Source organism: Octopus sinensis, linkage group LG5 (assembly GCF_006345805.1).
Source record: "Octopus sinensis linkage group LG5, ASM634580v1, whole genome shotgun sequence".
Lineage (NCBI taxonomy): Eukaryota > Metazoa > Mollusca > Cephalopoda > Octopoda > Octopodidae > Octopus > Octopus sinensis.
The window spans coordinates 99,025,060-99,050,825 of NC_043001.1; the positions used below are offsets into that span (position 1 = coordinate 99,025,060).

The 25,766-nt window shown below is 34.1% G+C and overlaps 1 protein-coding gene across 3 annotated transcripts in view; it reads right to left on the reverse strand.

Annotated features, from left to right (window-relative positions):
• Nucleotides 1-2,582: 2,582 nt before the first annotated feature.
• The window catches only part of LOC115211966 (rho GDP-dissociation inhibitor 1), a 33,902-nt gene continuing 10,718 nt past the window's right edge, over nt 2,583-25,766 (reverse strand). Inside the window, exons 2-6 of one of the 3 annotated variants that reach the window (XM_036502965.1) lie at nt 15,221-15,420; nt 11,191-11,196; nt 8,791-8,868; nt 5,754-5,894; nt 2,583-3,714 (exon numbers count right to left, since the gene is read on the reverse strand). In XM_036502965.1, the coding sequence (XP_036358858.1) occupies nt 3,518-3,714; nt 5,754-5,894; nt 8,791-8,868; nt 11,191-11,196; nt 15,221-15,420 (622 nt within the window). In that variant the 3' untranslated portion in view covers nt 2,583-3,517. Of the gene's footprint in view, nt 3,715-5,753; nt 5,895-8,790; nt 8,875-11,190; nt 11,197-15,220; nt 15,421-25,766 lie in introns of all 3 variants that reach the window. The other 2 variants (XM_036502966.1, XM_029780735.2) reach the window with 2 other exon arrangements.

The following is a 25,766-nucleotide window of genomic DNA, read 5'->3' on the forward strand; positions in this document are numbered from 1 at the left end:
GGTTGAAGAAGGTAGGCAGTTTCCCATTCTACCATTTTTTATCAAAGGGAAAGGCACCAGCCTGGGGTCATATACCTTAACAGTGTTGTCATAGCATTGCCATCAGAATGAAAAAGAGATAACTTAAGGTATCTTCAGTTTTGTCAATATAATGCCCTAAATTGTTATGCTTTTTGCATTTTTATTAAACTGAGAAGAATGAAAGGCAAAGATGACTTAAGTAGCATATGATTTCAGAATACAAATCCAGAGAAAAAATAGCAGATAGTATTCTATCTAACTCTAATGACCGTCAATTTACTGCCATGAATTTGTGTATATTGAAAATTTTTCATCTCAGAAATTCAGGCAAAATTAAAAATAATGGCCAAATTTCGCTCAAGTTACAATCTGCTGTCTTAAATGAAGGTTGTGTAGTCCTCAGCATCCTTTGTTCTAACATCCACTTTTCTATGCTTGCATGGATCAGACAGAGTTTACTGAGGCAAATTTTCTATAGTTTCATGTCCTTTTTGTAATCAACCATCACTTGTTTCAAGCAAGGTAATATTTCCATTTGGCCAGACAGGTTTTTGCAATATATGAATGACTACATGTGTGACTGACGTTCATTTACAACAGCCATGCAATGGCAAGATAAGGAAACAGACATATACATGTATGTATATATAGTCAACATTATTTGGTCACCTCATAAAAGAACTCAGAAAGGATTTTTTGGTAGATGGAAACTGAAAAAGCATTGTAGTGTGAGAGAGAGAGAGAGAGAGAGAGAGAGAGAGAGAGAGAGAGAGTGTGTGTGTGTGTATGCGTGCGCGCGCGCACACACGACAGGCTTTTTTCAATTTCCATCTACCAAATCTACTCACTGATAGATACCAATTATAATGAACATTCACCTGATTCATTTGACAACAAATGGGCTTACTAAAGGAAAAGATAGCTAACAAGGGAACTGCTACTTGGTCACATGAGTTACAAAAATAATTTCAAATCATAACTTACCATCTTAAGAAAAAAAAAAAAGGACATACCAAGAATAAGATGGGTGAATGGAATATGGTCAGAACACTGAACATAAACCTGCTTGATTAAACCTAACCTGGAATTAAACAACAATAGTAACAATCACAAGAATAGTGATGCGAAATGAAGTTTCCTTCATAACCACATGCTTTTGAGTACTATTTCAGCATGGCACCTCAAGCATTTTGGTTGGAATTGATACACAGAAACTGTATGGAAGCCTGCGGTATAACCACATCACCATCCTCGTTCATAACTCACTATATTCATCCCTATACCCATTTGTTACTACTCCCACTCTTATGAAAGTATCCACTTTCTCATCCCCTCCCGTGACACACTCTGTATCCTCTTAACCTTGCCATTTTGTACCCTGAGGGTTTGCTCTAGCACCCCATCACTACCTCTTATCTCCCCTATAGCAAGGAACTGTGCTTGACCCTCTGTCATACCTTAACTTTTTAACACCTGGCATAATGTCACCTTCCCTCCTAGTAGAACCTCAAAAATCCACTGTACTCTGAAACTGGTTGGCATTAGGAAGAGCATCCAGCTGTAGAGAGACTATGGCAGCATAGAAAGCAGACATTACACACACAGCTCTATAATATTGAAGTGCTAGTGGGATACAGAAAAGGCTTTAGCATGAAAAATGGACAAATGAGTTGCTAAAGTTACAATTATCCATTTCGGTTGGTCAAACCCACAAATAGTTTTCTCCAGGTATCTTGATCAGGTCATCTCATATTTTTAACAATTCAGAAAGCAAAAAAAAAAAAAAAAATTTTGAAGCCTTGGGAATTTTGATCAAATTACAATGTCCATGCCATGGACACCATTAATTTAGGTTTTGCGTTGTTGCATTTACATTTTTCCAGCTTATGCCCCAACTGTCCTGTCTGCTCTGACTGGACATGGGTTATAACTATTACAGTGTACCCAGTTGATAAATAAGCTTCACATTAATCTAAAAAAGTAAAAAGAAACAAAAGAAAAAAACAAAAACAAAACAATAGGCACATGGCCTGAAATTTTGTGGGGGTAACATTTGATTATGTTAACCCCATTTGATGGTATTTTATTTCATTGATACCAGAAGGCTGGAAGGTAAGACAACAATGGGTTTGAACTCAGATCATGTGCCAGGTAAAAAAAAAAAGAAGGTTTGTAACATTTAATAACTGTTTTTAAATAGACAGGCCTCACATTTGATGGAGGAGCAAACAGTTCATTCTATAATTCCCAGTATTTGACAAGTATTTAACTTGATCAACTCCAGAATGATGAAAGGCAAAGCTCAGTTGATCTTAAGATTTGAACTCAATGAATACTGTAAGACATTTTTGACTGATGCTCTACCAATTCCACAAACTATTACTCTCTAAAACAATAAATAATCAAAACAAAAGAGAAAAGTTTAATTCCATAATATTGGCTATCTAGATCCTTAGAATCACTGCCCTAAATAATAAAAAAAAATCTTAATCACTGAATTAAATGATTTATAATATTTATTTTGAAAGGAATATCATGAACAAATTAATGTAACCAGTGACTGTTACTAAGAAGTCAGAGGAATTTATTTCCAGTGATGTAAATATACTTTAAAAGCAAGAGGTAATTGAAGGCAATCAGCTTAGTAAATACTGAGTTTTTTTTCATAGTTAAGTTTTCTTTATTTCATCAAAACAAAAGATACAATGCTGACCATCATCACTGCCAAAGTTTAGAGAGAAGAAAAGAGAAAGAGAGAGGGAGACAGGATTCAGCTATTACAATAATATAAATTTTGTTATTGCATGATTGGTAAAATGAGATAATCTCTAGAAGGAAATTCACTGGTCTGTCCCAATAATGATTATAAAGGAGCTGTAATTTCATGATCTAACATTATCTGAACAGAAAGAAATGGTTCAAGATATATCTTTAACAATAATAGAAAGGGGGGGGGGGATAAAGAAAGGAGGAAGGGAGAAAGAGTGATATGATAGAGAAAAGCTAACATTCAGCATAAATAAATGGACAGCATACCATGATTCAAAAAGCATCTTTTGAATGGCATTTAAGCAAAGAGAAAAAGCACAAAAATATAGCCTTTGAAATTGAAATGAAAATAAAGTGTTTTAATTTTGTTTTTCTTTGTATATGAAATGACAGAGATTGGTCTGTAAGTGAACAGCAAGGTAGTCCATGTTTGTGGAGGCTACACACTGCCAATTGTTAACCCACAGAAAAGAAAGGAATTCTATATTGAAAGTGGACTTCGTTAGAAACAGCAGAGGAAGGGTAGAAAATTGTGCAAATTGTCAATTTTTTTTTCTTCTATCTTCTTTTTCTATCATGCAGCAGAATAAAATTATAAAAAAATATTAAAAAAAAAAAAAAATTGAGAAGCTGAAATTACATGATTTTTAGCTGAATCATTCCATTTTTTGATCTTAAAAATTATATAGCATAATGTGAAATGGAAATTAGTGATTTTTGTTAGAGTTTATTTCCATTCTTTCGTGATCTCAAAAGCCCATTCCCATTTGAGATACTCAATTTTATCATCATCAATAAATTTACTGCGCACAGTGTAAGTACCACGACTAAGCAATCCAGTTGGAGCATCTTCAGAAGCAACCTTACTAACTAAGATTGTATTTGAAGGACCATAGCTCCCCACCATGTATTTGGTGCTGTCAACTGAAATAAAAAAAAAAAGATAAAATATATAACTATTTGTGAAAATAATACAAAATGTAGCTTTTCCAATTTTTATTAATTTCACTTCTCTAAGGACCTCATTCATTTATAAATTCTGTTATCCACCCAGTTGCTTCTTAGCTGACAATTTGAAGGTATCCTTCAAACTGTCAGAAGACAACAGACTGCTCAAAATGAAGAAATAGCAATCAATCATTGATATTGTAAAACTTTTGATTTTATTGCCTACTGTAAATGTATTTCAAGTAGAAAGATAATAATCTACTATGATTTCCACAATTAGATGGTGACACTCACCAAGTTTGTATAGAAAGGTGCAAGTGATTAATGGCAGGGGCATCAACATTTTATCATAGAAATACCTGAGCTCAATGAGGTTATCTGTCTAGTCCATTGGAAGATTTCAGCTCAGTTGTGAATGACACCTGGGAAAATATCTTCTGAACCTAACCAATGCCTTCTGAGTAGAACTGTTATACAGAAAGTGGGTGGAAGCCCTTCTCACATGCATGTGAATCATCATCATTGTTTTAATGTCCACTTTTTCATGCTTGCATGGGTCAGATGATATTTGCTTAGATAGATTTTCAAAGGCAAGATGCTTTTCCTGTCACCAACCCTCACATGTTTCCAAGCAATGTAATATTTCCCTTAGTCCTTTGAACAAGAAAAAATGCAATGACCAAACATTTTTTCACAGAAGATTGCAAACAAACAGCAGCAGTTGCATGATTTTGTTTACAACTAGTACAATGTCAAAACATAGAAGAAATGGGCTTCTTTTGGTTTCCATCTGCCAAATTCACCAACAAGACTGACTGGCCTGGGTCTATGGAAGACACTCGAATCAGGTGCCATGGAGGGGGAATGAACCTAAACCCTCATAGCCATGCCAAGGCACATATGTGTCAGTGTTTACATTCTTGTCTTCACATAAAAACATTCAGCAAATTGATGACAGGCTTACATTTCATGTTACCAATGTTTTATAGCTCAGAAATTTTGAAGAGTAGGGCAATAAAAAGAAAATCCTTTACTTCAAGGCAGGGGAAGGGTGAATTACAAGAAGAACATCTAGTTATAAAACAATATTTCAGCAATAAGCTTGTCTAACCCATATTAGCAGAAGAAAATGAATGTAAATAACTGAACAAATTCACTGCAAGATAATGCAATAATAAATAAACTTGTTGATCATTATAGTGAACTGAAGCATGTCCTAGTAGTTATTTTACATGTAAGATTCTGGGATACTTTGTGAGTTAGGTTTTATGCCAGGAAGATGACCACAGAGGAAACAAGAAACATAAAATCTTTAATTTAGCTAATTCAGTCAAAATGCCTGCTTTAAATACAGGAACCACTTAAGATTATCTAAAGTAAAAAGCTAACAAGAACTTGACCAAACAATGTTCAATAACTGAAAGTTGAATACTGTATGTTTATCATTTTAATGTCCACTTCTCTATACTTTTGTGGGTCACATAAAACCCATTGAATCCTTTTACTGTAGATGTTAATCCATTCAGTTTCATTATCCATAACTATGGAAAGTAGTTTTATATAACAACCTATCTTTTGCTGAGGAATATAGTGTTTGAAACTATTTTTTGTTGGAATATTTGAAGTTTATTGAGGCAACATAAGTAGAAAATACAAATTCTAATTTCTGGAAGATATTTAACATCATTACTGAAATAACCATGAAATTTAATTTCACAGTTAAAGGATTAAAGGTTCTGAGATTGTAAATTTTACTTGTAAGAGAGAAGGACTTGTGTTCTGGTCAATTTCAACAAATTTTTGCCGTCAACAAATCTATAACCATTTTGAGGAAGCTGAGATATCTATGATTATCATTGAAATACATAATCTTTACTTATCTAGAAAAAATGCAGCTTTGTCCAATACAATATAGATTTAGCATCTAAGGTTAGTAGGTTGTTAAACACTAAAAATTAAAATGTAGAAAAACCAACTAGAACTGTTAAAGGAAAATTACAATAAATCATACATACCTTTCACACCTTTACGATAGACACAGTGGGTATAATTCAAACCACAGACAATGTCTCGTTGAACATAAAAATGAATTTCCATACAATATTTGCACCCTTCTTTTATAACAATTGGATTTTTACTGAGTTTACTCAGATCACCTGAAAAAATATAGAAAACAACATAAAACTAAATTACAGAAACCTATGCAATCACCAACTAATAGTTGGTGATTGCATATGCTTTTCACAACTAATTGTGTCAATTAGATACTTTTAGTGTCAATTAGATATGTAGACATATGGAAAAAATTGAGCTTTGTCAAACAAAGTAATAGTAATGCAAAATTTGCAGCAATGGATAACCTACTCATCAAATTAACATGTAAATTGGCTGAGTAATTCCACAGACATGTACTCTTAAGTGAGATTGAATTTTGGGTTGAATCATGACTGCAATGTGAACTTCATCACACACAGTGAACTGGCAGAGCCGTTAAGAGTGAATGCCTGGCTCTTTGCAAACTGTTCAAATACTGGCAAGGTTACCAAAGTATTCCATGTATATATTGGAATACTTTGAGAGAATTTGGCTTTAGGATCAACACCACAAAAACCAACTGGCTGCAATATGTTGATGACACCTTCATACTCTGGCCCCACCAGGAAGATGTCCAAGTGCTGTTAGATCATGTGAACTCAATAAAGCCATCCATACAGTTCACAATGGAATAAAAAAAAAAAGACAATCAGCTAGCATTTCCGGACGTATTAATAACATGCACCAAGTATGGATTCAGGACATCCGTATACCACAAGCCGACCTTCACTGGACGATACCTCATCTTCAACTCCCACCATCCATACAGTGTAAAAAGAGGGATTGCTCAGTGCCTAAAACATCAAGCAATGAATATAAGTAGCGATTGTGATACACTCCATGAAGAAATGATCAAGCTCACTAACAATCTGTTAAGCAACAACTACCCCACAAAAATACCATCCTCTCCAATTATGAAGAAAAGAGAGGAAGAAACTGATAAACTGTCCACAGTCTGTCTACCCTATGTGAAACGCCTCTCCGAAAAGATACAAAAGATATGCAGCCAATATGACATCAGGACAGTAATCAAAAGTAATACAACACTTCGCAAATATCTCTGAGTAAAACCACCAATAAAAGAGAATATGACTAAGAACTGCATGTACTCCATCCCATGCAGCTGTGGTAGGTTAAAGTAAAGCAAAACATGACGCCCCCTAAAAATAAGGATAGAGGAACATTGCAAAGCTGTGACAGCGAGATATTGATAAATCGGGTATAGCTGATCATGTATGAAAAAATGTAGACCACTTCCCCCTGTGGGATGAAGCTAAAATAATAGACAGAGAACACCACTGGAAAATACGAAAACTAAAAGGAGCAGCACATATGCTAGGACACAACAACCTCCTAAGCAGACCAAATGCAGATATGAACAGGCATTAAGGAAGGATAGGAGAATATTACAGTTCTATATTTAAGAGATGAGGAATTATGTACATTATTTACATTTGATGGATATTTGTCATCTTGTTTGTTGTTAACATGTTTCAGCTGATATACCCTCCAGCCTTCTTCAGGTGTCTTGGGGAAATTTCAAACCTGGGTTCTCATTCCTAAGGTATTTTTTGATGTTGTTCTTATCATTATTCAGGTCACTGCCTGGAATCGAACTTGGAATCTTGGGGTTAGTAGCCCGCTACACCACTTAACCACTACGCCATATGGCGTAGTGGTTAAGATAACAGGCTACTAACCCCAAGATTCCGTGTTCGATTCCAGGCAGTGACCTGAATAATAACAACAACATCAAAAAATACCTTAGGAATGAGAACCCAGGTTTGAAATTTCCCCAAGACACCTGAAGAAGGCTGGAGGGTATATCAGCCAAAATGTTGTGTTAACAACAAACAAGATGAAGACAAATATCCGTCAATTGTAAATAATGAACTTAGGAACTGTTGAAACTTTGGATGAGATGCCTTTTGGTATATATTTCCACTCTTTGCATTCTGAGTTCTAGGGTGATAGATTCGATCTATCTATCACTTGGTTTACCGACCCTTCTCCACTCCTGGTACTATGTCTTCAGCAGTTAACCACTAGAAGTATTTGGGTGAGGTTTTCAGTTTAAGAATTAGTTCCTCCTACTTGTATTAGAGGATATTAAAAACAAAAGCTCATGAACACTGTCTGTGCTTTCTTGACAAAACACTGTAGGACTAAGAACCATGGTTAAAAGAGAGGGAGTAAAATAAGTGAATTTTACAGCTGCTTGACAATGGTCTAAACATTTTCCTTCAAATACTGTTTAATGGTGATACATTGCCTATGTATGTGTGCAAAAGCAATAAACGCCATTAACCCATTTAAAAGAAAATGAAAAATGTGTTATGTACCTACAGAAATTTTAAATAGATCTAAGCTAACAGTCAGTGTTTTTAACTCAATGTAAAACAGCAGTTGGTGTATCCTGTGTAGTGTAATACTAAATCCCAAAGGAGATAAATTAAAAAGAAAAAAGGAAAATTTATACAGTGTGTTACTAAAGAATGAGACAAACTGATGGTAAGTGAAAGATCTGTATTTCAGACTACAAATTCAACAAACTGTTTGGTTGACTGACAAAAAATCGTTCCGAAATATGCTCAAATTTGTGACTTCCCAAGCTACCAAATATGAGACAATGTGGATTTCAAAATTCCTCAGTATATGGGCTCTATTTAAATTACTATTACAATAACAAAAATATGGTATTACTTATGGGAAAAAGTGCAATAATTTTTAGTTTTCCCTTCAATTAAAAAAAATTTGCTTGAAAAAAAAAAAAAATTACTTCTAAGAGAGTCTGACATCATCCCATTCTTTAGTGCCTGATGTTTACACTCCAACCTAAATGTGGCATGCAAAGATGTGGAGGAGAAATAAATGGAAAAGAAAAAAATTAGAAAATTCACATAAAATTTATATATATATATGTATAAAGACAACTGTCAAATTATCCTGAAACTTTACCTGTGAGTGGAATAACTACATCTGGTCTTGAGTCTACTTTTACAATCAGTTTTTGCAGAATTACTTTGCTTGGATTATTTTCATCTGAAAATAAATAAATAAATACAATAAAAAAATGTTTTGATGAAGGGTTGGCAGCAAGAAGACAACATGAAAGGGTTGGCAGCAAGAAGACAACATGAAAGGGTTGGCTATTGGCTGTTAAAATCTTGTGTCACTTACCTCCCAAATAAGCTACATTAACAGAGAAAAAACCCAGACATTATCAAATTTTTTATGAAAAACTCCAAAATTGATCCACGACCCTATCTCGCTGTCTAAAAGTGAAAATGAACAGCTGTTTTATCTGTTTCCACATGCGCACATTAATAGTGAAACAGCAAAAGTACAACGGCATGTGAAGCTCTCACCACGAAACTCGATATTCTAAAAATAACAGCTAAATGTTTGCACTTGTGTGTGTGCAGGCAGCAATTTCTACAGTTTATCTGAATGAACAAAGAAAGAAACACACAAAATATATTTTATATATCTGTCGTGTATGTCAGTTTTGTTTATTCGCTTTAAAAGTAAATGGTTCTGATAGAAGCAATTATTTTGTAGTTAATTCATTGGATTAATCCTCCCCAAAATACTACAAGTTTAGTCACTGGCTCAGCACCTATGTTTGTGTTGGTCAGTCCAAAATAATAAGTATTTTAACATACTTCCAAAATGGGATTTCAGCCATGTGTATCCACATGTGTTTGTTGGGGGTGTTGGGGCACAAGAAAAACATTTATAGAAATGTACTTATAAAATTTCTATTTACATAAGTTGTCTTTATATGCCACGTTTGCAATTCTCCATATAAATGATAGCAAAGTGTGTATCAAATGAAATTAAAATTCTGGTTCAATGACAGATCGATCAAGTTACTAAAGTCTTAACATTGTTGGTAACAACATATTCTCTCTTTCAACTGAAATTTGAAAAAAAAGAGTTAAAATGCAAGGGAAATTAATTTTGGCGGTAACAACTAAAACCCTTGATTCATTATCACAATTAAAAAGAAATTCAGAGGTGTAACATTGTGCAAGTTCATTTCCGTAAATGTTTTTATCGCGCCCCCACATATATGCACATGGATACACATGGATGAAGTTCCATATTGGAAATATGTTAAAGCTTTTATTATTTTGGAGTGAAGAACACAAACATAGGTAATGAGCCAGTGACTAAACTTGTAGTATTTTGTTGGGATTAATCCAATGAATTGACAGCAAAATAATTGCTTTTATCAGAATCATTTACCTTTAAAGCGAAAAAACAAAACTGACGTATACAACAGGTATGTCAAATATATTTTGTGTACTTTCTCTTTTCATTCAGATATGCTGTAGAAATTGTTGCATGCACACACACACACACACACACATACAAATTCTCAAGACATTTAGCTGTTATTTTTAGCATATCCAGTTTTGTGGTGAGAGCTTCACATGCTGTGGTCCTTTTGCTGTTTCACTATAAATGTATGCATGTGGAAACAGGCTACACTACTAAGAAATTCAAAGTAACTTTTAAAGATCTTGAAAATCCAAACTAATGCTTGGGAAACCTGAAGAAACATGGTAGTCATAAACAACTGAAGAAGAGATTCCCTTGTTGGTTGACATGCACACGCACACACACACAGGTGATTAAAAATTCCTTTTATTATTTAAATGCTAACATTTTTATTTTGTTCTAATTTAGTTTATATATATTTAATACTATTTTTGCTACTATGTTGCAAATGTGTTTTGAGATTACACACACACATCAATTATATATTTTAGAAAAATGTCATAATTGAAAGATGAGAAAATATTGATTGCCTAAAAATGCCAGCCCCCACCCACACACAGTGTAACATTTTGTGTATGAGTGTGTATTAGACTGCAGCTTTGAAGAGTTTAGTCAAATCAACCCCAGTACTTTGTTATTTTAAGTCTGGTACTTTTTGCCAAACTGCAAAGCTACAGAGATGTACACAACCCAACACTAGTTGTCAAGCAGTGGTGAGGGACAAACACACACACACGTGTGTGTATGAGCATTTATATATTCTTGAGCAAGATGCTTCATTCTAAGATTTAATAATTACGTGCTCAGGTGTAGATGGTGGTGGATTTCTGGGAACTAATGATGAGAGTTCAGTGGGTTGATCAACTGAATTACCTGCTCCTGAACTAACATGTGATAAATTCTTAGGCAGAATCAGCATGACATGGCTGTACCTTTTCATTAATGAGTACAATCTTCCTGACAGACTTTTATACAGCTTTCATGTACCCAGTTCCATTTACAAAGATGTGGGTTGATTCAAAGCTATAAAAAACGGCATTTGTTCAAGATGCCAGTCAGAAGGCTCAAATCCAGGATCTCATACTTGTTAATATCTTTTTAACTATTTGGCTAAAAAATAGATATACATATGCTAAAGGAGATTTTAATTATCCTGTAGTATCAACCTGGGGCTAAACATCATCTTCATCATTGTTTAAATGTATAACTTTACATGCTTGCATGGGTCAGAGTTTATTGAAATGAATTTTCTACAGCCACATGTTCTTCCTATTACCAACCCTCACCTGTTTCTGAACAAAGTAATATTTCCCCATGTCCAGACATATTTTCACAGAATATTGGAAATGAATGGCACTGCTTGTAGGACAGTGATACTTATTTACAACTTTTCACAACATCAAGATAAAGAGAGACATATTACATATGCACTAACTGGCACTGTGCTGTCAAAAATGACGGTTAATTGTGGTATTATATATATATATATATATATATATATATATATATGGATGGTAAATTAAATTCATACACTTGTCAATGTTCACATACATTCACAGACTTCTCTTGTACACATACACACATATATTCACACAGAGTTGAAACATTGTTTGATTTTTCTCTTCGGCATTAATGTTCACCATCCCACCAGTTTGCCTTAACCCCGTACTTCCTTATTCATCTATCACCCCTTTCTTTCTCATTCATATGTTGTGATGGAGAAAAACACGAGCAGTATTATAGTAGATGAGCTACTTTCAGTTTCAATTTCCCAAATCCACTCACAAGGCTTTTGGTTGACCCAAAGCTATGATAGAAGGCACTTGTCCAGTGGGACTGAACCCAAAACCATGTGGTTGGGAAGCAAACCTTTCAATTACAGTGTCACTCCACCTATAGTCAAAAAAAGAACCAACAAAGATAAAAAGTAACAAACAACTGTATCAGATATTGGTTTCAAATTTTGGCACAAGGCTAGCAGTTTCAGAGGAAAAGGTAAATCAATTACATTGACCCCAGTGCTCAACAGGTACTCACTATATCAACCCTGAAAGACAAAGCCAACCTCTGCAGAATTTCAACACAGAATGTAAAAGACGCTAATGATCCTGGTAGCTTGCTGCCTTACGTCGTCTGTATCTAATATCAATTACAAAATACTATAGAGTAATTATTAATAGCATCAACAATAGCTATACCATAACCGTTACAACCTCAACATACCTACACTTAAAAGCAATCAAATGCCTTCAAACATTTGTGCATAAGATCAGCCTCACAAAAATAAAAAGCGTGTATCTTTTATCTTTCAATTTTTTCCGTCATTAGACTGCAGTCATGCTATGGTACTGCCTTGAAGAATCTTTTTAGTTGAATGACTCAACCCCAGTACATTTTTTCTTTAAAAGCCTGATACTTACTCTATAAGTTACTTTAGACAAACTGCAATGTTACAGGGATGTAAACACACCAACACCAGTTGTCAGATGGTGGTGAGGGACAAACACAAAGACATTATATACATATAAAATATAAATTAGAGATAAAACCACTATTATGCAATTCAAACAATGATAGACATAAATCAAAACATATATAACAAATGAAATATATTTTTATAAAACATAACTAGATTACAAAAAGTATAAAAATGAATAATCAATATATAAGTAAAAAAAACTACGTACGTTTCATGTCTATAATTAAATTTGAATTACAATTAAATTTAATCGAAATTAATTCAATTTAAAATTATAGTCAATCTTCAGGTTAACAATAATAGTTAAATAAATAAGCAAATAGAGTTAAATGATATTTATTAAAAAATAAATAAAATAACGATTTTTCTTATAGAAGAAACTCCATGAACTAAATTTGAAACTTAAAACATTAGGATCAGTTTCCTACAATACATTTATTATGTTAAATGTTTAAGGTAAAAAAATAGAGTAAATAGATAGAAAAATGTATTTATCTGTGAAGATATAATTTAGCTTAAAAAAACATTAATAAACTATAGAATATCTTTAACCTAGTTATACTCTAATATTTAATTACCAAACTATTTAACAAAAAAATTACAATTAATATTTTTAGATTTTAGTTCTAATATAATAATTATAAAATAAGATAATGTCAATGTTATTTTCAGTTTTACATAATTTAGACGACAGTCACTGCACCCTACACACATACAATGGGCTTCTTTCAGTTTCCATCTACCAAATCTACTCACAAGGCTTTGGTTAGCCCGAGGATGTAGTAGAATCATATGCCAAAAGTGCCATGCAGTGGGAGGAAGCCAAGAACCATGTGGTTGGGAAGCAAACTTCTTACCACACAGCCATGCCTATACTTTTTACTTCCTTGTTACTTGGGATCTACCTTCAAGGCTGCTAGTTTTGATCCTATTTTCAGAAACTGAATTGCTTCAATATACAGCAGTATCTGTTTTATGGTTAGATAAACTGCCACCTATGGGAACCTTTTTGAATCATGCATTCAATGTTGACAGGCTTGGGATAAAACAACAGCTAAAGTTTAAAAGTATCAGTAAATCCTTACATTGTACCATAATCAACAGGGCAGCTTAAAGATTTCTAGTTTGGTTCAGAAAAATTGCATAATTCTGTGTTGTATCAATGGTCAGCAGACTGTGCTATTTAACTTTTAAATAGTACAGTCTGTTAGGTACAAACACATCTCTCAGGAACAACTCTCTACTGTAATACTGGGTGCGACAGAAATACCTCCAACATTTGAAAGGTTGACAAAAAGGAAGAAACATTTATGAAAAATTAATTTTACTGTTGTTTAAACAAAGGGTTACAGTTTTTGTTCATTAGCTAAATGAAAACATCATTGGCACTTGCATAAGTTCATTAGCAACACGTAGGTGACAGTTTAAAATGTGGAAGGTATTTCTGCCGCATCCTGTATTAACGAGCATCTAAGGTGTTGAATTGGCAGAATCATTACCATAAAACAGATACTGCTGTATATTGAAGCAATTCAGTTTCTGAAAATAGGATCAAAACTAGCAGCCTTGAAGGTAGATCCCAAGTAACAAGGAAGTAAAAAGTATAGGCATGGCTGTGTGGTAAGAAGCTTGCTTCCCAACCACATGGTTCTGGGTTTCGTCCCTCTGCATGGCACATGCTGGGCAAAATGATTTGTGGTATTTCATTTGTCTTTATGTTCTCAGTTCAAAATTCACTGAGACTGACTTTGCCTTTCATCCTTTTAGAGGTTGATAAAATGAGTACCAGTTGAATATTGGAGTCAATGTAATTAACTTACCCCATCCCCAAACTTGCTGGCCTTGTGCCAAAATCTGAAGCCAATGTTAATGAGCATTATTATTGAGTGTAGGCGAACACGCACAGAGAAGATGACATCTGATGTAAGGTATTCCAGCAGAGTTGTAACTATGTGACTTGTATGCTGGACTAGTTAAACCGTCCAGCACATGCCAGCATAGAAAACAGACATTAAATGATGATTTACTAGCTATTTTGAGTGGCTACAAGTAGCCTCTCTCATTGGCTTAAATTAGTATTTATTAGCTTGAAGTGCAACTCCTATGAAGATAGCTTAGAGAAGAAAGGGCTGACATACCAAAAATACAAATTTTTTCATCAATGATACTTTCATGATCAAATGGGTTATGAAGACTCACCAATATTTATGTAGATAATGCACGTACATAGATATTATACACTGATGTTTCTGTCTTTTGAAAAGGATACAAGCAATAAAACTTGATAATGAATAGATAGTCTGCATCAACAAATTGAATCACAAGATATTGATTAATCTGTAACTACAATAAAAGGCACACTTAAGTGCTATTCAGTGGGACTGAACCTGAAACCATGTGGGTGTGAAGCAAAATTCTTAACCACATATCATGTCCGCACCAATGTAAAAGTTACAAAACTAAATTTAGTTGAACACAACAGATTCGTCAACTTGATGCTCTATCTCAGGGCAGTAATGAAATTGCTTCTACCCTTCATTAATTTCATTTATAAAACACAACCATTTACAAAGTGAATTGTATTACACAGAAAAAGCTAAATAATTAAGCCAGATTACTTACCGACTATGATGTTGGCACTACCAGCAGCACAACCAAGCAATTTCTGCTTATACCTTACTAAACTGTCATCATCCTGATCTGCACTTACAATCTCATTAATTGACTTTTGTGCAGGAGGTTGGTAATTCAAAGCTGGTTCATCCTCTTCCTCTTCCTTTTCTCCCTCCTTTGGTACACAGGACTCTTCAGTTTCAGCCATCCTGAACAAAATAATGAAATACAATAAGTAAATGATTTAGCAGGAGAAAAATGGTCTTGGTCAGTAGAAGTAAATTTATTAGGTTTTCAAAATTAATGAAATTTCAAAGCACCTAGTGAATGGCAGGACAACAGCATGTAACCTATTATTATTATTATTATATTATTATTATTATTAAGGTGGCAAACTGGCAGAATTGTTAGCACACCAAGTGAAATGCTCATCAGCATTTTGTCTGTCTTCACGTTCTGAGTGCAAATGCTGCTGAGGTTGGCTTTGCTTTTCATCTTTTCGGGGTTGATAAAATAAGTACCAGTTGAGTACTGGGGTGATATATTTTGGCTATCCCCTCCCACAAAGTTTCAGGCCTTGTGCCTATAGAAGAAATGTGCTTGTAATTAGATTTAACCCTTTAGTTACCATATTGTGGAAATGCACTGCCTTCGTTTTAATTTTGAAAATGAAGTATTTATTAAGATACCTGACATTATTAAGCTGGTATTTGGAAAATAAATTAGCACGAAATTTTGATGGAAGATTTTAATTTAAATTACTTTAAATTAGGAAGCTTGCATCATATAACTGGGGTGGTTTCATGCAGATTGGTATCAAAAGGGTTAAATTAGAGAACCTTACTTTTATTGTAGAGAGAATCTATTTTCAACCATACTGTTCAATAGGATAGGATAATAAAATAAGATTTAGTGGAGATGAGGCTTATAGCACTCAGAGGATGGTAGCTGGATAAGAGTTTATCAAGCTGACAAAACTGACACTATTTCACATTATAGCTGTTAATACAAACAAGTTCATCTTACAGAACAATACATACACCATCTTCTAAATATCAGTCAGCTTATATAATCATATGGAGAAAGTATGGCCAATTGTCACATGCAAGCAAATATGACTTGGTAACTTGTACCATACACTAATAGTTTTAAATGCTTATAAAGTTGAGAGCTGACAAAGACCTTCTTAGACCTTTACCCACAACCCAGTGGACCATCCAGAATGTGAGAGATAGAGGGAGAGAATGCTGAACTAGCATCATATGAAACAAAGTGTCTTGTTCAGGGACACAATGTACCTCACTTCACCTAGTTTAGGAATTGAACTCATGACCATATGATCATGAGCTGAACATTCTGACTACTAAGCTATACACTTTCACATGGAGAAAAGGAATATATATAAATATGCATGATCATCATCATCATTAGTGTTTTATGTTGGAGTTGTATGTGTGTATCTGTATATTTTAAATGTCTCTTTCTAAAGCAACTTTGTCTTTTTTCTCTCCTTTGATTCAAATTCTGCCATTTCTAGAGATATGGCTTGCATTTTCAAGAGTAATCTGGTTTGATTTAAACAGGCAACAAATATTAGAGTTTGTAGGAATAAAATACACTATTATATATCAAAATGAAGTAGGGTTTATCCAAACTTGAAAAGAGAACTTCTAACATATCCCAGTAATGTCACCCACTCATCATATCAAGTCACTAATAGTTACTTTTGAAGTCTTCGAATAGTCAGATGTCAGTTATCTGGAAAGAAACATTGCAGTTATTAATAAGAGCTGAAATTAATGCATGCAAGATTTCACAGCTCTGGCATCACTCCTTCAGAGTCAGCCCATTCTTGTAGATTTTTGGTTTCAAAAATATAAATGAAATGTAAATTAAAACTAATTTATCAAGCTGCTTGATATAGAAGGAAGATTTTTTTTTTTTTATCTTAAATGTAGTTATTTGCCATAAGAATTTACAAGACCATCTAATTGTAAATTTCTAATTATAAAAACACTGCAATTTATATGGCTTTTTAAGGAAAAATCAAAAGGGAATCTCATTAGTGCCATGATAAAATTCACCCAGTACACTCAGGAAAATGATTGACAAATTGAGCAGATATATAGAGTTGAGATAACTCAGTCTTGCTGAGGGCATGACAGCACCTCTAGTAGCAGGATAAAATGTACCCAGTGCACATTGTAAAGTAATTTATGATAAGAAGGGAAGTGATTGTAGAAACTGTTTCCAAAACAAGGAAGCCCAAACGAGGTATAGTCCTCTGATTAAAACCTTGAACTGCCTGATACTTGCCAGGATGGAAAATAGATGCAAAATGATGGATGATGAAATTGATTTTTAATCTAATGCACAAATAAATGACTGAAGTGTTAGACTTCTTTATTCACTATGGTGCAAGAAATTCTTCTACTTTCTATAAAATTACTAAGCTAAAACAGATAATGCATAATGGCAGCAGCACTACAGATTACATTAAGAGTTCAATCCCTTCTACAGCAATGACAGAGACTCAAGAAATTTTGTTAAAAATATGCTACAGGCGAGGAGAACAATTGTCTAAAGGAATGACTAAGTTTGATTTTACAAGTTTCAGCCCTTTCATGGGTTCAGGCAATCATGTTGACTCCAGTACTTTTAAGTCTGCTTCTTATTCTATCAGTCCTATTTGTGGAACTACTAAGTTACAGGACTTAAATACTGACATGTTTACACACACAAGTTTCCATAGTTTCTGCCAACCAAATTCCATTTATATAACTCTAACACTTAGTCAATTGAGCCTTGAGTAGAGGGCATTTGCCCAAGGTGCCGTACAATGGAAATTACCACAAAACTATGTGGTGAGAAAGCAAAATACTTCTTGACCACATAGCCATGCCTAGGCTAAGTATGAGAGAGAGGGAAGTAGGGATGGGGAGAGTTTTGAAATTTTAATTAAATATAAGCGCAGGAGTGGCTGTGTGGTAAGTAGTTTGCTTACCAACCACATGGTTCCGGGTTCATTTCCACTGCATGGAACCTTGGGCAAGTGTCTTCTATAATAGCCTCGGCCTGACCAAAGCCTTGTCAGTGGATTTGGTAGATGGAAACTGAAAGAAGCCCGTCGGATATATATATGTATGTGTGTCTGTGTTTGCCCCCCCCCCCCAACATCGCTTGACAACCGATGGTGGTGTGTTTACGTCTTAGTAACTTAGCAGTTCGGCAAAAGAGACCGATAGAATAAGTACTAAGCTAACAAAGAATAAGTCCCGTGGTTGATTTGCTCGACTGAAGTCGGTGCTCCAGCATGGCCACAGTCAAATGACTGAAACAAATAAAAGAGATATGGAATACAGTAGTAAATTTCATCCTTAGCAATATAGCGATATCTTTAGACATGTTTCAACCTTATCAGACTTCAAGAAACCATTGTTGAAAGACTACCACTAGAGTGTATATAGCTTTTTTTTAGTCAATGAACAGAGAGTGGCAATTGATATTAGAATGACTAAGAATTTTTTCTAATCAGAATCAGTCATTTAGCAAATGATTACTTTCATCATTAAGGATGTAAATTTCATAAAAATTTCTTGGCTTGCTAGCATCCACTTCATCAAATTTTTATAGAGCAGATATCTCTACTCACTCCCATCTATATTCCAGATATTTTTTTCTGTATAGTTGTGTATGAGTGTGTATACAAGTGTAAAATGCTTACTTGATTTATACTCCTTTATGCCAAGAGTTAACTCAGTCTATATAGATACCCAGAATGAAGTATTGTGGTTAATACAAACAAGATTTTCTATGACTGAATGCCACCAGCCCTTACCTGTTTTCATTGACTATATGAAATGAATGACATTCATTTACAGCAATCACTTGATGTCAAGACAAGGAGACAAACATACACACAAACAGGCTTCTTTGAATTTCTGTCTACCAAAGCGACTTATAAGGCTTTAGTTGGACTGGTGGTGCTGCAGAAGACACTTACCAAAGGTGCCATGCAGTAGGACTGAACCTGAGATTAAAACTATTGACTGAAACCAATAAAGATACATATGGCTTATTTTGGGCATTTAGAAAAAGCTGATCGCTGAGGGTGGCCTGTAATAGTCATGATAAATGTGGTGATAGTGAGCTATTCTTTCCCTGGACAATCACTTTGGTTTTCAAACTGACTGTCAGTCCAAAGCTCTTGTCTTGGGAAAAGTGGTCAAGCAGTAGCTGAGAATGTTTCTGAGTGATATGTAGCTGGTTCATTATTGGCAAACAGCTTACCTTTGTTAAGCAACTCATATACTCTAATCCTGGTTTTAGCATATGAGAAATTGAAGCATCAATAGTCAGATTTAGTGTGAAAGCAGAATTTCAGCCAATGAACAAAACACTAGTGTCTTGTTCTATTATGATTTAAATAGTTAAAATTAGTTCATGAATGAATCACTTCAACAAAACTTTCAAAGTTATAGTTATGTGTGGTCTGTCAATGTATTGTGCAACCCACAAGGAAAAATTTAAGGCATATGTACATGTTCCATATATCTTTTGATAGGTATACACACATACACATACAAATTTGAGAGTTAGAGTGCATGGGATGGTTAAATAGACATGTTACTTTGAAGTTTCACCACTGCCAAAGCTGTGAAGTAATTGTTAGTATTCTCATAACACTTGGTTCTACACATTTTAAAGTTCATTGCTTTTAATTTTTTCAAACTTATTTGATTATTTCTAAAGAGAGATATAGAAAATTAGGTTATCAATGAGATTAGAAAACTGACAAAAATAGCTTGTAACTATCCAGAAACAATGCAATTACTATTTATAAAAATCAAAAAGTTTTGTTGAAAAAAAAAACAACAAAGAAACTAAGATGACTTCAAACAAGAAATACAAATGACTAATAGAAAACTGGACAATCTTGAATAATTCTTTCTGCTATAGAGACAATTTTGGGGGAGGTAGTCAATTACATCAACCTCAGTGCTCCACTGATATTTTATCAACCTTGAAAGAGAGGAGGAGCAAAGTCAACCTCAGTGGAATTTGAACTTAGAATGTAAAGCTGGAAAGAAATGTTACTAAGCATTTTGTCCAGCATGCTAATAACTGTCCCAACCTCGATGAATAATAGCAGAAAATAAGATCAAAAGAAGATAGAAATACAATCCAAATGGATCAATAAGATGGCATTCAACAAATGGATAATTTCAATTTGGAGTCTATAAGAGATGTGATATGATTACAGTAACATATTTTACAAACAACTTGTAAACTGGATCTTTACTATTTGCTAATATTGTGTCCTTAGAACCATTATTTTTCATCTCTTCGAATTTGATACCTGTGGATATGTGTGGGGTGTTGATAATATTCTGCTTTAGTCAAAATAATGGTCTGTAACCTTATACCCAGGGTTCCTTCTAGTTTTAACCAACCACGAAGCAGAACTTTTGATGCTTTGAGCTATAATATTTTAAATTCAAAGCCACTATAAAACATTCAACTGTTTCTGTAGCTTATCAAGCACATACAAATTAAAATGAACAGCAACATTTTCACGCACATGGCACCAATAGAGTCACTGTGTGGTAGGACAGCTTAGAGGAAACATTACCTGTACCTAAGTTTATATACAGCATTGACATTCCAGGGCTGGCAAAGTAACCTGAATGTTTGTTTAGTATCTATGTCTAAAACACTACGTCAATTTGCCTGTGTCCCATTTGTCATGACCATTGTCAAACTAATAATTAAAGTAATTTTACTGAAATTCTATATATTATTATAACAGCTAGAGTTTTATTTGATAGAGAAAAAAGTGTCCTGGCTTAAAACAAGATTATGTTTCTTAGCTGACATTAGATACAATGTAATTTCAAACTATTTATTATATCCTCCTTAGTCAATATACTTCATAAAGCTATAGATATACACTTGTCTTTGTGTGTGTAAATCATGTCAAAGTAGTCATTTGTTTCTAGCATAAAGATCGTCGTGGAATGACTAATGTAGCAGTGTTATCATTGCAATGGTAATACTTTGTGGCAACTACCAGCAACACAAGGATAACAGATGTCTGTGTTGCTTGCTACTGTCTTATATATATGTGTGTGTGTGTGTGTTTAGTATTATATAGTGGGTGGATAGACTTGGAAAGATGCTGAACAAATGAATACCATTACTTTACATTCTGAGGCTGACTCTTGCCGTTCACCCAAGATGGGTGGGCTGACTTGTAACATTAAAATGAGTATTGATCAAGTACAGGAGTACTGACCAAAATGTTTAACTCTGTGCCAGTATTAGATATTTTTACTCTTATCCTTATAGTATTAAGTTATTGCCCTTTATGCTCAGTTTAAATCCTGCTGAGGTCAACTTTGCCCTTCATTTTTGCAAGGCTGATTTAATTGACTAACCCCATCATATTTCTGGCCTTGGGTGGTAGGTTGGCAGAATTATCAGAGAATCCTAAAATATCTTGCAGTAATTTTTCCAGTTGTCTGTGCACTGAATACAAATCCTGCTCATGTCAACTTTGCTTTCATCTTTCTACAGTCAATAAAATAAAGGATAAGAGTCCATTTAATCAATCATTCCCCTCAAAATTGTTGGCATAGTGCCTTAATTAGAAATCATTATTACATGCAGCAGAAGGGCAAACAATATAGAATTAAACATCTTATGGTACTTCTGATTGTTTATTATTACTTATTTATTTTCAAAATGGAAATCTGGTTCAAATGTTTACAAGAGGTAACTCCTCTAAGAAATACCCAAGGTGGTGCTAAATTGGGTGATGGATTAAGTTTGTCTTCTTAACCACATAGTTTTGAGTTCAGCACAACTGTATAGTACCTTGGGTATGTGCTTTCTACTATAGCCTCAGGCCAACTAAAAGCCTTGTGAGTGAATTTGGAAGATGAAAACTGAATAAAGCTCATACGTACTTTGGTCTCCTTATCTTGACATCACATGATAGTTGTAAATGAGCGTCACCATCATACAAGTGGTGTTCATTTCCAATATTCCATAAAAATATGTCTAACTATAGAGAAATATTACCTGACTTGGAAGCAGGTGCAAAAGGAAGAGCATTCAACCATAAAAAAAATCTGCCTTTCTGTTTGATTTATGTGAACATTAAAATCATGAAGATGTCACCCGACAACTCTTTAACATCTCTGCTAATGCACCACCATAAACAGGTATTCTTGTGTTTGTGATCCCAAAAAGACTAAAAGGTAAAGCTGACTGACAAGATTGAACTCAGTGAGAGTGCTGGAACAAATACTGCACAAGAATTTTTTCCTATGTTCTAACGACAGTACAATTTACTAACTAATGAATTCAAATTCTGCTGAGATTGACAACCTTTCTCTGGGATCAATAATATTCAAGCTATTACATACCCACCTCTTGCAAATTTGAGGCCTTATGCCGATGTGAGATATCTACTCCCTCAAAATCGTCAGTGAATCTAGGCACACCTTATGACCTATAGGCAATCATGGACTCTTTTTGAATCACAAATATGTGAGGCGTCAGCCATCTTAATAAACTGAATACAATAAATGTTTAAAGATGGTAATGCTATATTTATAAACAGAATAAAGTGAGAATGTAATAATAAAAAAAAAAAGTGCATCAGATGTGCATGGTGACTGTTCTGTCATTTTAAATGTTCCTCATGTCAATATTAATCAACTGACAAAATAAAATACAACAGTATACAGTAGTTAATGCTTTCCCTTTCCTTAGCTATGGTACTGTGCTTATAGGGATGGGCTCTGTCAAACAGTACACAGGACTCAGACACTTAAAATCATGCGAGCCAATGCAAATCTAAGCGACTACTTGATCTGCTAAAATTAACAGTTGCATATCTCTTTGCTCAGAGCCTAGCATCTTAAAAAAAAAATTAAAGGACAGATTCGAGAATGTATTTCTAGATATACAAAACATCAGTGACCACAGCTGGAATTTTTCGATCATAAGTCTGCTCAGTAATTACCAACATGGGGTTAAAACATCGATCTGAATGACCATGCTCTTAGTTAACATGACTATGTTCATTGCTGTTGTGCGTGCATGCATATGCAGGCAAATATGTGCACGTGTGTGTGTATGAAAAATATTCAGCCAGTGGCTGCATGACTGTCAGGTTCTTCTAAATTCTTCATAATGATCTAAATCTGGTGACAGATAAGTCAGTTTTCTTAAGAGCAGATTTCAACTTCGAAAATATACATTTTACGACAGAAATCTCAACATTTAAACTACTACAGCGTACATTTGTAGCGATTATGCAGTGTAATTTCATTTTGTATCAACGTGAATATGATGTGGTCTTGAGCATCCGGCTTTACTTCACAGGTGAAATAAATTAATTTTTACGAGCCAATCAGAGATTAGTATTTTATATATTTTCATACATTTCTTATCAGCAAGAGACATTTCCTCACATGCTGCTAGCCTGAAGAACATTTTACTACTATGCATATGTTGCAGTTTGGGGAACAGAATAGTCTAGACACTTGAGTCTTTGTATAGAAGGCAAGCAGTTAATCATAGCAAACATACTGCACCCTTTTTACTCGCCAGAGTTTATATTTATTTAATGTGGTGTGTGCGTAATCCTAATAAAGATTCACCAACGCATATAATTTCTTAGATGTGTGTGTGTGTGTATATATATATATATATATATATATATATATATTGTAAATATAACTAAGTTTTCACTGTATATTGACAATAGAATATGGTCTAATATCCGGGCATATAAATCCATGATAGAAAAAAATGGGCATTTGTATGCATGGGAATCGGACTCTTAAAATATTAGACTATTTTCTAGTCAATATACAATGAAAACTAAGTCATATTTTAAAAATTTTCACTCATCAGTTTCTTATGCACATATGAATATATATGTAGACCTTTCCCCTTCAAAACAATCATAATAGTAAAACAACAAGTTCACTAAACACCTACTACATGCAATTTAAGAGTGTTGGAGTTTTTTAGTATACATTTCTTAACATTAGAATATAAGTTATCGTTCATTGTTTCATTTTGTGCCTTTAGATCCCTAGACAAAACAAAAGTGATGTATGGTAAAGCCACTGTAATTGCTGCTAAGGGAGTAGATTAGGTAGATGAAATAAATGCTGGAGCAAGTATTTTACAGTAATCACATGATCTTAAGCATCTGGTAATCAAAATGATATGTGTCTTGGTCAGAAGCGCAATTTAATGTGGTATCATTTGAATGAGTGGGATTCATTATCGTCAAGACAACAATTTAGCCACTGAAGCTCCTATTTAGTAGAGGAGGGAAGAGAAAAAAAAAAACTACAAGTCCCCTAAAATATACAATAGAACATTTAAGTTCACTCAACTTATACATGAGAAAATGGATTTTGAGGTATGCAGAGAATGGCTTAAGAAATAATTAAAAAGCACGAAAATGAGAAAATTTCGCATGGGAAAAGATAATAGCAGGAGCATATTTATAAATCTTTAAATTAAGATAACTATAAAAATCCATTGAGCTTGCATTCAGCTCCAATTTCTAGAATTTTAAGAGGATGAAAATTTAACTTGTATACTAACCCCATTCACTTTATTCAAGGTATTTCTTTCCTTTTTTGAACTAGCCCTTAATTTTTAGTGGATTCTGCACTAGTGAAAATACATTGATGAAGTCTCTGAGAATTTCTTCTTCACACTAGTGTCAGAGACCCTGAAAAGGGACCATCAGTGCAGCACTTCAAACTAGGTCGTGTGTGTTTTCTAGTCTTTTCCAGGCTAATAAACAGAATATACAGGATCCAGACACACGGAAATCACGTGAGCAGATACCTATGCATTTCAAAATTCATTTCCTTAACCCTTTAGTTTTCAAACTGACCATATCCAGCCAAAATATTTGACAAGCTTTATGCTTAAACCAGCCTACAATGTCCTTCTACGAATAAGTAATTACACTGTGAAAATCTCGATGCTACAAAATAATCCACAATTAATTCAAAATAATGTGAACAAATAAGCATAACATTTGACAGAATAATCTGAATGTTAAAGGGTTAAGCTTGAATGCTATGGATGAATACTGAAAATAAACGTCCGTATATGTATATATATATACATACACATGAGCAAAATGCCCCGCCCTCCAATGGACGGTGCTGAGTTGTCAAACATTTAAACTAAATTTTCTCAAAACAACTAGTCCAACCATAACATAAGCCTCCCCTTTGAGAAACACCGATTTAACCTAAATTTGAGATACCAGCAAAAGAAGAAATAAAGATAGACTTTTTCTCACGTACACCTAGTATTGATCGCAACAGCACAAATGCACGTTCCCACGGCTTTACCTGGAATTAATTTTTGTAATTCTTTCAAGACTTATATATGCCCTGATACCATCGGTATCTACATCAAATTTGAGCACAAACGGATGGAGGATGCCCGAGATCCTAGAAGACACACACACAGACAAACAGAACGGATTTTATATAATAGATAT